Genomic DNA, 14,410 nt, shown 5'->3' on the forward strand with positions numbered 1-14,410 from the left:
TGCCTCAGGCAATGGGGGTGGGTGAAGCCCATGTGTGTCATATCCTGCACCCTGTCAATCCATAGCCACTTCCTTATCAATACCTCCAGCCCTGGCACAAGAATTTCACTCCACCAACTTAAGTGAGAGGAGACCAATAAGGTAGCCACCCCCATGACAGGGCACAAGATAGAGAGGATGGTCGTTCAGAGAGACCATCACTCAGATGACAGTGAGCATGGCATGGCGCTGGAAGAGGAAACTGACTCAGTTCACACTTAATGGCACACCTATCTAATTCACACTTTGCTGAAGCAATACACAAGCGTAAACACAGCCATCCTTCAAAATCTCCACTTTTCTGTGTCCTGCAATGTGATGCTCTGCCTAGGTCACGTGTATAAAAATGCACAGACTAGGTAGGGCAAGGCGTGCATAAAAATGCAGATATCTGTGAAACAACAACATACAAAATGCACTATATTACTTTGCAAAAACATGTGCATTAGGGAAGATTGCATACAAGCATGTAAATAGGAGAAAATTGCAGCAAAACACTGGTAAAAATAGTACCTGCTCATGTGGAAATGGGGAGAATAAAACGAATGATTGGAAAAGTAACCAATTCAGAAAAACTGAAATTGACAGAAAATGCCCATTCCCAGTACAGAGGACTCCAGAGAATCACTCTGCAACTTGCAGAGGGGGGTGACGATGGGGAGAGGGACCAGCAGAGGGTCTGCAGGCAAGTAGACAGATAAAGGTAAAGGGACCCCTGACCGTTAGGTCCAGTCGCAGATGACTCAGGGGTTGTGGTGCTCATCTCGCTTTATTGGCCGAGGGAGCCGGCGTACAGCTTCCAGGTCATGTGGCCAGCATGACTAAGCCACTTCTGGCGAACCAGAGCAGCGCACGGAAACGCCGTTTACCTTCCCGCCAGAGCGGTACCTATTTATCTACTTGCATTTTGAAGTGCTTTCGAACTGCTAGGTTGGCAGGAGCAGGGACTGAACAATGGGAGCTCACCTTGTTGCAGGGATTTGAACTGCCGACCTTCTGATCGGCAAGCCCTAGGCTCTGTGGTTTAACCCACAGCGCCACCCGCTTGGGACTTAAAGTCACTGAGGGCTTTAAACACTAATGTGAAGGCCCTGAACTGGACCCAGAAACAAAATGGCAACCAGTATATGCATGTATGTTTGGTCCTGACCCAGGACTCACCAACAGCTTGGAATTACCACCTCCCTTCCCAATTTACAAATCTTACGGCAGGGTGGCCTGCAGGCAAGTTTTACTTGCCACAGGGGAGCAGCAAGTTAGGAGATGGACAAAACTTGTATCTGTGCCAAATCTCATTTGAAAGACTGAGCCATTTATATCTTTGGTGGAAGAGGAAAACATTTCTTCTTCTTCTTCTTATGATGGGTAAAGAAGAACAAACAACAAAAACAAAAACCCGCTCCTTAAATATGGTAATTAAGTATGAAGCTCCTCACAGCTGTTTACAATTTCGGCTGTCACATTCAAATCAAGTTTAATAGACCCAGATACGGGTGAGAATTGCCCAGCCGCTAAAAATATAGACTAATTATATGACAGAGATGGGGAAACTAAGACATACAATCAAGGTCTCTGCACCCTCTCCCCATATTTCTATAATGTCACATATTTTTGTGCATGGGGAGAGAGAGAAGAACTTTGTTGTTCTTTCTGCATCAAAAGTTTACAAGGTCATTTAAGAAATGACACTGAAGACTGAAGTCGTCATTAAGAGGATTTTGGTGTGGCAATTTTTTAGGGAAGCATCAGAGACTGGGAGGCACCTGCTTAACCCAGCCTTTGTCAACCAGGTGCCCCCTTGATACTTCGGACTACAACTCCCATCAGCCCCAGCCGGCACAGCAGTTGGGAGTTGTAGTTCAAAGCACCTGGGGTTGGGCAAACCCTTCCACTATCCACCAGTTCTCCTCTTTAAACACTCCCACATTGAGGGTTCATTTTTAATGCTTTTTCTCCACCTAGGCTCTGCAACAGAAATTAAGTGCCAACTGCAAAAAGGGGTGTTGATAGGTACTATTATTATTTATTGAACTTATTAGTTGCTTTTGTTTACTGATGTAACTTAAAAGCAATTTACAACAACAAATAACTAATATACCTTAAAGCCAGCATAAAACAAAGCACAGAAGGATCTAAAACACATTTGTATTTTTAAAAGGTGGGATTAAAACGCCCCACCCACTGAAGAAGCCAGTGCGGCACAATGGTTAGGGTGTCAGACTAGGACCTGGGAGACCAGGGTTCAAATCCCCACTCGGCCTCAAAGCTCACTGGTTGACCCCAGGCCTGTCACCTCTCAGCCTACCCTCCCGCACCGGGTTGTTGTGGGGATAAAATGAGATGGGGGGAGAACCATATATGGCACTTTGAGCTCCTTGAGATAAAGGTGGGATATAAATGCAATCAGTAAATAAGTAAGTAAGTAAGTAAGTAAGTAAGTAAGTACCGTTCCGTCTATAAGACAACCCCATGTATAAGACACCCCCTATTCTGGGGGACTCCAATTTAAGAAAATGGAGTGAGATGGCCCCTGTGTATAAGGCAGCCCCAAATTTTTGACATTATTTTTAGGGGTGGAACCTAGTCTTATACATGGAAAAATACGGTAAGTAAGTAAACTGAAAGGCTTACTGGGCTCAGGCCCATGACACAAATTTGCGCATACTATTTTTTTTGTATAGACATCTCTGGAAATATTAAGATGCTGGGTGGCCAGGGTCTCACTAGCCCTGTAATTTAAAATGTGCTCAGCCACCTTGTAAGCAATGAGTGTTTTTTCTTTAAGTTTAAAGGAAAGAAAGAAAAGGATGGGAGATCCAGGCCTGAACCCTCCCCTCCCCCCCCCGGCCGCCTGGAGAAGCCACAGATTGAATCTGAGATTGTCTCCATGCAAACATGCATGCGGCTATGGCTGTTCTCCAAATAGAACATAATGAATGCGGAACCAGGTGCAAGGACCACATGCAAGGTTGACTTATTTGCAGTGTTTGCATCCCACCTCTCTAGCAAACATGCAGGGTTTCTATCTGCACCGAGTCTTTTCTTGATGATTCACATATACCTGTCACAGCACACTTGCAGAATTTGACAGCTTTTAGACATGGGGATGCTGATGATACCAGGAAAAACAACAGAAGGCACCTTCAGTTTTATTTGCTCTAGGTCCAATATCCTTAATATGTCTTTATTGGTTTAGATCAGGGACAGCCTATGTGGTGCTGAACTACAACTCCCACCATACCTCGCTATTTGGTTGTACTGGCTGGGGCTGGGGCGAGTTAGGAGTTCCAGCATCTGGAGAGGATGACATCATCCACCTCTGATTTAGACAGATAGGCAGACATAGGTCAGATTCACATCTGTCAAGGTTTTGTCTTCTCCTCCTTATGGGTTCAAGCGCCAATCTACTGCTACAAACCATGCTATTGATTCTGCCAAGTGACCCATCACTAATCTGTCAGTGTGGTTCAGGTGAGCCACTGCGCATTTAAAGCTTATCCACCCCACAGCAGAACTTCACACTCAGGGGTTTTGGATAAGCTTCTGAGGAACCCCAGGTTACTCTTAAACATAATCTGAAAGCCTGCTGGTCTTACATTACCTTTGGTGTTCCTTCTGCACCCTTGTACAAGCTGTGCCCGCAAGAGGTGCTTCCATCACCCCACCCTTGTCACCTCACCGCAAAGAATTGCATGCATTGCTCAACCAGCTATTAAAACACAATACTGACCATTTTCCGTTTGGTGCAGAGGAAAGCGTGGCACTCCAGGTTCTCATTGTGCTGGCTCTGTGCGATATAGGCAAACACCTTGTCATGCACTTTGTCTGCTGTGCAGTAGGATATCCTGTGAACATTGGCAAAACAAGACATTAAAAACACATTATTATTTTTTTAAGGGGGGGGGTTGCACTCTGCACCCAGGCCTCCCTTCCTCCAACACCACAAGTTCTAGCTCTGTAAAATTCGGCAAACCACGCATGCAAGGGGTCTTACAAAAGTGTCTCCAAACTGACTCAGGCTGATGGGAGTTGCAGTACGAGGTATCGGGGGGGGGGGCACCAGGTTGGTGAAGGATAGGATAAGGCAGGGGCAGGGACCTCTGGCCTACCAGGGGGTCCAATTTAGCTTGAAAGGCCATTTCCCCTAACTACACCCGCCTGCCAATCAGTGAGAGTTTTAAATGTATGGCATAAATGTGGCCTATGTGCTGTGTGAAGAAGTGTCTCTCTTGTCTCTCAGGAATCTTTCAACTTTAGTGGATGGGCCCAAGTTCTTGTATCATGGGAAAGGGAAGAAAACTTTTCTTGTTAGAAACCAAGATCTAGGCTGCTAAAGAGGAAGAGCCCTAATTCTCTTTTGTGGACTTATGAGCCTGAACATGCCACATTTATAAAGAAACATTTCACAGAAAGCTTTCAGACCTGTCACATGGTAAATATGGACTATCAATTATTTTTATTTGTTTATAAAGCCATCGGTCAAAAAAATCATTAAGTAGTATACATAGAACAATTGAAAGCTATAAGACCAGCAAAATGTAAAAGCTATATCTACACGTGTAACTTGTTCATATTTACTGCCTTACTACACTTATATTCCACAATGGATATATTTGCATTTCTGTCTGTCTGTCTATCTACAGCAGGCATCTTAAAACTGTAGAATGAGTTGCAGCAAACCTCAAGAGACAAGAGTGCTCTTGTGCCAAACTAAGTTCTGCTTAAGCAGACTCATTAAAATTAAGGAACCTACAGTAGTCATGTCTATTAATTTAAATGGGTCTCCTCTGAGTACGACTAGCACTGGAGACAACCCTATGGCTTTGCATTGTTTTCCGACGGCATTGATTTTCATGCCTGATTGTGTTTTTACTCTCAAATAAGCTTTGATTGACTGATAAGGAAGGCGAGGTAAAAACACTAAATAATAATTTTATTAAAATTGTTTCTACCTTACCCTCTGTCAAAAAAGTCCCCACAGGAGAAATTAGCAATACTGTTTAATACAGTGTAAAATACACAACAGAGAAATAAAACAATTGGGGACACACACACACACAATTAAACAGTGAAACCAACCCAACCAAACTCTCAGTGGCAAAGCACAGCAGTGTGGGCAGCAGTATATATCAATCTGCCGGTGCTTTTCAGAAAAGGTCAAGGGTTTTCACTGCCTGTCAGAACGCAGGCAGCAATTGAGGCAGGTTGATACCTCCCCTTCAGAGAGAGCATTCCAAAACATTGGGTGCACAACCAAAAAGGTCCCAGCTGGCACACCTTAGATGGCATTTGAAGCAGGCCTTCAAATGTAGAGACGTAAGCGGGAGAAGGGTGTGTGAGATTCTGAAGACATCCTAGCACACATCAAAACTGTTTGTAGGGGCCAGGTGCTCAGAGCACCTTGCTTCTGGGCCCAATTTAAAGAGCTGCTAATAGCGGGTGGCGCTGTGGGTAAAAGCCTCAGCGCCTAGGGCTTGCCGATCGAAAGGTCAGTGGTTCGAATCCCCGTGGCGGGGTGCGCTCCCGCTGCTCGGTCCCAGCGCCTGCCAACCTAGCAGTTCGAAAGCACCCCCGGGTGCAAGTAGATAAATAGGGACCACTTTCTAGCGGGAAGGTAAACGGCGTTTCCGTGTGCGGCTCTGGCTCGCCAGAGCAGCGATGTCACACTGGCCACGTGACCCGGAAGTGTCTCCGGACAGCGCTGGCCCCCGGCCTCTTGAGTGAGATGGGCGCACAACCCCAGAGTCTGGCAAGACTGACCCGTACGGGCAGGGGTACCTTTACCTTTTAATAGCCTTTAAAGCCCCACAGCAGGGGAGAGCAATCCTTTTTCTGTCTGGGGTTACATTCCCTCAGAGGTAATCTGTCAGGGGCCACACACCAGCAGGAGGTGGGGCTGAAGACCAAAGAGCCTGGGGCCATCCTCTTTTCTCCCAACATCTTGTCTCTTTCTTTCACCCACTTTCTCACCATTTCTGCCTCCTTGGCACCACATGAAATCTGGCTAAAGGCCATACCTGCTCTACATGGTTTAGAACTAGGTTCTTTGAAGGAACAGCGTATGAAGTGAGAGAGGGAGAAGCCAGGAACATTAGAAGAGGAGCCCTGCTTCCCAATGGGACTCTTGGATTGTCTTGCCTCCTTACAGGGTTGAAGCCCTGACTGAGCAGCCCCTGGTCAGTGGCACTAACAATAGAGTGCCATGGGTACCTGAGCAACCACAACATTTTTGGGGTTAATCTCTCTCAGCTGTGCCCAATGTTTCCCTGTAGGCAAGAGAAACCCCCGACCTTGAGATTAAGAGTCTTATGCTCCACCAACTGAGCTATCCCAGGCAGATATAAAGCACCCACAATACTGGAAATCCAACTCAGCCTCCCCACAGTAGTTTCTGAGATGATCAGTCCCTGGCCACTTACTTCACAGCTAATATTTTCACCATAAAGCCTAGAAACTAAAAAACAAAAACAGAAGCTGATAGGATGCTGAATTCTAATATAAACCTATGTGCTTTGCACCAAACAGCACAGCACTTATATTGTGAGGCTTTGCCTTACAAATAAGAGAAACAAATGAAAGTTTCAGGCACACACCATGCACAGATTCATAGAGTTTGCTTATCAGATCAAAGCAGAGAGAATGCAATTTTCCAGGCTGAGATCTTATAACGCTAGGGAAATGCAGAAAAACAAATACTCATCCATCTTCCCAAAAGCTCTGCTTTCTAAGGAGTGCTTCCATTTTTAAAACAGGAGAGTGTGCGGGGGTGGGGAAGAGTACTTTGAGCTCAGGAAATCCTGCCAACTCTTGCTCTTCTGCAATGTGCCCACCCCATTCTGTTAGAGAAGCTGAAGGCCAGCATGGGCATCACGCCAGGAGGGGCCACCCTATCTGCCCACCAATATGGGAGTGAGTGATGTGCATGCCAGGTGCTTGGAGCAGCCAACTACTCCTTAGCAGTTATTGCCCCCCACCCACCCATCAATGTCCTGATTATACAAAAGCCTAAAAATGGGCCACTTTGTATTTAAAAATGGCCGGCTATAAATCCCCAGGGCAAGATGTAGGCTTCATTCTCCCTGCCTAAGAAAGGCTACCAGGTCTTCATCAGGCGTCTCAGCACATTTCTACCAACTGCTGTTCTTGCTTGTAGCCAAGGACCACAGACAGGTGGGGAGCAAGGCTGGGGTTGGTAGGAAGGGAAGCTTCAAACACATTTCCAATCTAAGTGGAGAGCTCCCTTCTGAGTTGGGGAAGAGCTGTAGCTCAATGGTAGAAAGACCCCATGTGGAATTTCTGGTATCTCCAGGAAGGGCTGGGAAAGTCCCTTGTCTGAAATCCTGCAGAGCCACTGCTACTAAGGACAGACCAGCCTCCACCAACCTGGTGTCTTACTGATGTTTTCAACTACAATTCCCATCAGCCCTAAGCTCTTAGTTGGGAAGGGCCATAGCCTTAGTGGAGCATCTGCTTTACATGCAAAGGTCCCAGGTTCAATCCCTGGAATCTCCAGGTGTGGTTGTGAGAAAACCTTGCCTGAAACCCTGGAAAGCCATTGCCCGTCAACATAGACAATACAGTCATACCTTGGAAGTCTAACAGAATCTGTTCCAGAAGTCCGTTCGATTTCCAAAACATTCGGAAACCAAAGCACAGCTTCTGATTGGCTGCGGGAAGTTCCTGCAGCCAATCGGAAGCCACGCCTGACATTCGGCTTCTGAAAAATCGTTCAAAAATCGGAACACTTACTTCCAGGTTTTGATTGTTCAGGAGCCAAGGCATTTTGAGATCCAAGGTACGACTGTACTGAGCTAAATGGCCAAGGGTTTGACTCAGTATAAGGCAGCTTCCTATGTTCTTGAACCTCAGAGTTTTGCTAGAGGCAAAAGAGGGCATAGCAATGAGTGTGCCAAAAACACACAAGGAGGACTCAAATCAGGCCTAGTGAGGAATGAGGCTCGGGAGGGTGTGTGACCTGGGGAGAGGCCAGGTTGAAATGCCCGAAGGAGCGCACATGCATTCACCCCAAGTTTTGCAACAGAAGAACATGACTTGAAGCGGAAAATCACTCATCACTTGCAGGGAGCAGCAGTTCAAAGCAGCATAGTCAGTGCATCTTGAATTATCTTTCCCCCCACACCAAGCCTGATGAAGATCTGATGACCTTTCTCAGGAGGAGAGGATAAATCTTGTCCTGGGGGTATATAGTCTGTCATTTATTTATTCAGCAGCACTGTGTCAGAGCGCACTTAAGTTTCAGGACAACTCAGAAGTGAGCTGTCCACTAGATGAAGAGACAAGTTCAGCTTGCACATCTTGGGACTGCAAATGCGTTTTGACACTTCCTCCAAAGCCCAGCGCTGTCCCCCAATTCTCTGTGGTCCTTGGCTACAAATGATAAAGAGAAACTGATGGAAAGGTGTTGAGAAAACGCTGCCTGCGAAGATCATCCTCAAACTCTCACAGGTTCAAGCATCATTAAAGCAGCATGACGGCAGGCGCTCAGCCCATGAGCTGAGGAACATCCCTTTTGGCAGGATGACGCTCCCTTGGACTGGGTGAAAAACAGCTTTGAACTCTACAAGCCAATAACGGCTGGTGCCTGAGGGATGTCTTTCTAACAGCATTCCCCAATCTGGTGCCCTCCAGATTTTGTTGGACACCAGCATCCAGAAAACCTAGCCACTGGCAGGGGTAATGGCAATGAAGTCCAAAACACCTCTCATAGGCAGGAGGTTGCAGAGGATTGTCTTACAAAAACAGCTGTGGGTATTGCACCTCTTCTTGGAAGGGCATTCATAGATAAGCAGCGTGACAGAGAAACTGGCCTTGCTGACCATTGTGCAGAATGATGTCCATATCCGACAGGATTGTGAAGAAAAAACCCATGGTTTGGTTTAGTCATCTGTGTAACAACTTGTGGTTTGTTGAAAAACTACAGCTTGGCATTGTGAGTGAACCAGCTTCCTATGTTTTCTTGTATTCTGCAATGCACCATGCATATTGATGGTGCAAGAGTGATAAATTAATCATAAAAATACTAGTGACGTTGGCCCCAAAACTGTACCCTCAAATGGCTGTCCCATAGCACAAAGCTGTACCAAGCATCCCTTTGTCATGAGCAAGGGGCTGTTCCTCTTGAGGAAAGCAGTGCCTGATCTACCAGTTGAGTTTTCCAGGGTTTAAAATACATTCAAAATTAATTTACATTGCATTAAGTGTCTTGTTGTGCTCCGGTGTGGCCTACATTTGTCCTACATGGAGCTTCACAGTGCTTTGTTTTTATAAGAGGCACTTATGTTTTCCCTCTTTCCCTGTAATTGGTTTTTTTAAGCTGTTAAATGCTGGTTTTTGTAACAGCAGTAGAGACTCTGAAATCCATTCAGCAAGCAAAAAATTAGTGTGTTTTTGGAAAAACGGGTTCCAGAGGGGCCCTCCTAAGTGACATCTACAAACTTTATTCATCTTTAGGAGTAAAATACCACTCCTGGTAGCCTCTGAAATTAATGATTTTTTCCACACAGTGTACGCAAGAGGCTATGAAGAAGAAGGCCACAGACGTCACCCAGAACTACTTTCAACTAATGACCGAGCTTCCCGGAAACTGCTGAAGGCCTCTGACAGCTCCCACCTGCTTTCTTACTTAAATCCAGTCCCAGGGTGGCCCTGGCTGTCAGCCTCCTCCTCCTTACTCTCAGCGTTGCCATTATAGAACTCAGCAGAGAGGAGGATGTGGAGCAAACAAGAATTATTTGGCTCTGACTCTCCTTGGCTTTGGCTCCACCAACTGTTGACCTTTCTGCCTTCTGCCTACCAGCCACCACTGGTTTCAATTCTCCTGCAAAGGGGATTTCAAAAGGAGGCTACAGCATGAAGCTGCAGAATGAGAACTTATCAAGACATTTGATTCTATTCATTTGGGGATGATCACAGCGATGGCTTCCTGTCCCGCTGCAGGCGCTAATTAGCTCAGCAAAGCTAAGATGACTGAGTCATCACCAAATAAGTGCTGTTGGGAACGGCTGCAATGTTTATCAGCGTACGTTTAAGCTTCAATTGAATTATCACAAATTGTAATTTTTGCATTTCATGCTATCTGAACCCACTCTTTACTTCTTTACCCCCACTACCTTTGCAGCCTAAATAAACAAATAAATTTATATGCTGCCCATCTGACTGGGTTGCCCCAGCCACTCTGGGCAGCTTCCAACAAATTAGAAGGATAGCTCAGCTGGTTAAAGCACAGCACCGATAATGCCAAGGTTGCAGGTTCAATCCCTGTATTGTAGCAGTTGCATATTCCTGTATTGCAGGGGGCTGGACTAGATGATCCTCAAGATCCCTTCCAACTCTACAATTCTATGATTATTATGTAGAGGCAAAATGATAAAACCACAGTGAAACATCAAACATTAAAAACATCCCTATACAGGGCTGCCTATAAACATACACACACCTTTCAACTGGGGGTAACGCATCTGATGACGTGCGGCTCTTTTCCACAGCATATGAGTCTTTAAGGTGCTAGGGGACTGTGTGGCTGCATTTGCACATAACAATGAGGCTGTGAGGAGGAGGCTGCTGTGCCTGTGTAAGTCTTTGCAGGAAGACTGAGCGGGAAGCATGGGCCTGGTGAGGAATCAGAAAGAGGAAAGCTGAGAGAAGCACAGGAGTGGATGGAATGAGAAGTCCAAGCGGTGAGCCTATTATAATAGGAGACTGGTGAAGCCTAAGGAAAGTGGGGATAGGGGCAAGTTCAGGGGAATTCAAAAAGGGGGTCTCAACTTGTATAGCAATGGCCCCACTCAGTACACAGTCTAGAGTATCTTTTGGAGGGATGTGTGTAAAGTGGTGGATAAACACTCTTCACAGAGAACGTATCTATTAACCTGGCAAGGGAATCTGAGAGGTGTGGGGCCACCACTGAGAAAGCCATGCTCCTTGCATCTGCCAGTATCACAGTTTTACCACCGTGCCTTAAATACTTACTCTGTGTCTTTAAAAACTACAATTGGAACGTACCTGTATATTGAGATGTTTTCGATTGCCTCGTTTGTTACACTGTCACTGAGGATTATCCCTCTGGGAGACACTTTTAGAGTTACTTTCCGGAGCTTTCTGCCACTTGCTTTTGCCTTGGGAAAGAAAACATTCAACGTGTTTCATGGGTCTGGTGGAGATAAATCAACTTATCTAAAAGTCACATATTAACTATGTACAGGAATAACAGGCAGATGTTGTTACTTGGAAACAGCCCCCAAACCTGCAAATATTTTTTTCCACCATTTTGCTCCTCTTCAGTAAACCTTGTGAGAAGAGGAAGAGAACAGAGTATCGTGCAGGAAGGCACTGAACAGGGACGCTCTGCAATGAAACATTTGGCTGCAGGTTCTCATTTCTTCAGCATATTCTTATTTCTTTCTCTAATATGAAAACACCCTGGTTTACAAACCAAGGGGTTTGGTTTTGCAAACAATGAGCTTTTCTCCTCCTATCCACCAGGAGAATATATGCAAGTCACAGCACATAGCTGAGCTGCAGGAGCAGGTAACACATGAGAGGTAGCCTTTCATATGGCCTAGAACAGGAGCGTGAGGGGCCTGTGGCCCTACCAGTTTTGTTGGACGTCAACTTCCCAACCACTGACCATGTTTGCTGGGGTTGGTGGGAACTGGAGACCAACAAAAATACCCAGGGAGCCGCAGGTTCATCCGTGGCCTAGAAACTCTTTTGCGAATTTTGAAAACTGCAGAGGTTAAATGAGGCTTCATGATGTCACGATTCATACTAATTCTAATTCAAGGAAAACAAATTGAATGAAGCATACAAAACAATAAAATTCAAATATATCACGTAGCGGTTTATTTGGCCCCATAAAACACCTCCACACCTCATGGGAGCCCTCCTATGGATAAAGGGTCATCAGATGGGCCCCTGCTTAAGATATTCTTCCTCTTTCTTCATTTGATGGGGACAAACATCAGGATCTTTGCTAGCTACCACCCCAATCCACTGCCACAAGAAACCCGCCCAAGTATAACTCTACAGATTTTTAGCAAGATATGCAAAGCCTCCTTTATTCAAGCAAGTTTTTAGTAACTTGCTATAAATCAGGCCACTTTTATGTTGGCTAATTTCCTATAATTGCAAAGCATTTTATGCATTTTATGAACTGCTTTCTGTTTTATGAACTGAATTTTAATGGTTTTTAATGTCACTTGAACGAGTTTCCCTACTGTTCTTGAACATAAGTTTAGAGTGCATGGCTATAGGCCGAATTGAAGTGTTAACACGTAGGATCTGTAGCAGAAAGTTGCAGTGCAAAGTGCTGCTGTTCAGACGTCTAGTCGCTCCATCCTATTTCCCTCCCTCCTCATTTTTCCACCCCTCCCAACATCTAACCAGAATTCCATGCCCACTGAGCACTTGTTTGGGGTTCCCCCTCTGTACCCCTAGTTCAAAAATTTCCTTAAAATATGTTTTGTACTTTTGTGAATTTTGGGGGTTTTCCAAACCTGCTAACACCCTTCACTTGACCACAGAAACAGAGCCCCCATCTGAGATCCTCCAAAGAATTACAAAAACAAAAGCACAAGTCATCAACATTTCTAGTAAACTTTCAAACCTATCTTAAGTTTGAATGGGAGATAGAGCCAAAAACTCAGCTTTCAAGCGCTGCTCTGGATTCAACAGGACAGAGCTATGGAAGCTGCACATATACTGCTATGGCTGCTACGCTTCTAGCCTAGGCATAACGGAGGACATTTGGGGGTGTGAGGGTATGAAGTAAAGGGAAGCTCACCGTAGCTACAATTCTTTTGACAGCAGCAGCGGATAGCTCTTCACCTTTGGGTTGCTCGACGAGTGTCATGCCCAGGTACTTCAGGTTGAAGAGCATACCCTCCAATAAGGTTTCTCTGGTGTCGGTCCAGTTTTCCGGGAGCTCTGTGGAATTAAGAAGGTTTATTGTTTAAGGGTACCTGGTACGAAACATTAAATGATTGGATAGAAGGGATATGCCCCAACTGCCCTCCCCCTCAACCTGGGACACTTGACTTGATGTTTCGGGTTTCATAACAACTGGTTGTACTCAGGACAGGTGGGATTAAAAATTTTTTTTATAAAAAATAATAATTAAAACTTCTTGTTCTGTGTTGCATTTTTCAAACAAGTGGGGATGCTTTAGCAACCCCTTCTGTTAAAAGGCTTGTGGAGGAAGGAAAAACGACCCCTTAATTGGTTTTGCGCTGCTGGAAATATGGAATAAAAACCCAGAGGTTGCGTATAATTTCTTTTTTGAAGACTGCCCTGTGAGTCATCAATGGTTCATGCAAAGGCTGGGGATGCATTCTGTTAACTCCTGTACTCATAAGGCTTCTCAGTGCCGGCCAAAGTTATAGCATGGGAATGAAAGAGCAACAGACTTCCTCAATATATGCTAGTTGGAACAAATTCCTAAGGATAATATGCATGGCTGGGCCAAGAAATGTGAAGGTGTTATGCTTCATTATAGATTGACCCCCTCCCCCGCAAACGAACTAACAGCTGTCTCATTTGTACTAATTAACATGGGGCACAATCGGCAGGTATTTTTTTTCTGAGCAAGCTTCCATCAACGCACAAGAGCTGAGCAACAAAATTACTGGAACATCCTGCTGGACTGCACTGGATGGCTCAGCTGGCCAGCCTCCCACTTCACAGCCCATAATGGCTCATCAAGAACAGGGCTTAAGGCAGGGTGCCTTGAGAGTGTGGTGGTGAAAGGAGAGAGAGTATAGCTGCATTCAGGCTTCAAGGGTTTTACTGTGCTCTGGCAAATGTGATAGGCAACTGGTCTTCCTCCCACCTTTGAAGTTGGCAGGGGTAGGCAGGAATTGTCCCAGAAGATAAAACAACAAGAGCCCTATGAGATCATGCCAATGGCCCCATCTAGTGCAGCATCCTGTTCTCACAGTGGCCAAGCAGATGTCTACAGGAAGCCCATAAGTAGGACATGAGAGAAATGGCACTCTCCCACTTCTGATCTCTCAACAGCTGCTTTTCAGAGGCATACGGCCTCCATCTGCTACTGGAGGTCATATACAACCATCATGACTAGTAACCAGTGATAACTGCCCAGCAGTGAATAAAACTACACAATTCCTCCACCCCTTCCCCCCTACAATTCCCAGAGTGGTTTAACAGCCAATCCCTCTTCCCAGAGAATTATGGGACTGTGGCTAGGGAGTCTCCTAACAACTCTCAGCACCCTTAGCAAACTACAGTTCCCAGCTCAAGTTGACTTTGTTGCTCCAGCAAACACAGCTGGAAAAGGAAGGCCTTTATACTCCTTCCTGCTCAGGAAAATCCAATGGACAGCTGGGGATAGGAC

At 45.5% G+C, this 14,410-nt stretch overlaps 1 protein-coding gene across 1 annotated transcript in view; it reads right to left on the minus strand.

Annotated features, from left to right (window-relative positions):
• LDLRAP1 (low density lipoprotein receptor adaptor protein 1) overlaps positions 1-14,410 on the minus strand; it is a 68,194-nt gene that overhangs the window by 18,518 nt on the left and 35,266 nt on the right. Inside the window, exons 2-4 of the mRNA XM_053398742.1 lie at positions 12,842-12,984; positions 11,062-11,174; positions 3,770-3,884 (exon numbers count right to left, since the gene is read on the minus strand). Coding sequence (XP_053254717.1) covers positions 3,770-3,884; positions 11,062-11,174; positions 12,842-12,984 — 371 coding nt within the window. The remainder of the gene's footprint in view (positions 1-3,769; positions 3,885-11,061; positions 11,175-12,841; positions 12,985-14,410) is intronic.

The sequence above is a fragment of the Podarcis raffonei genome, chromosome 8 (assembly GCF_027172205.1).
Source record: "Podarcis raffonei isolate rPodRaf1 chromosome 8, rPodRaf1.pri, whole genome shotgun sequence".
NCBI lineage: Eukaryota > Metazoa > Chordata > Lepidosauria > Squamata > Lacertidae > Podarcis > Podarcis raffonei.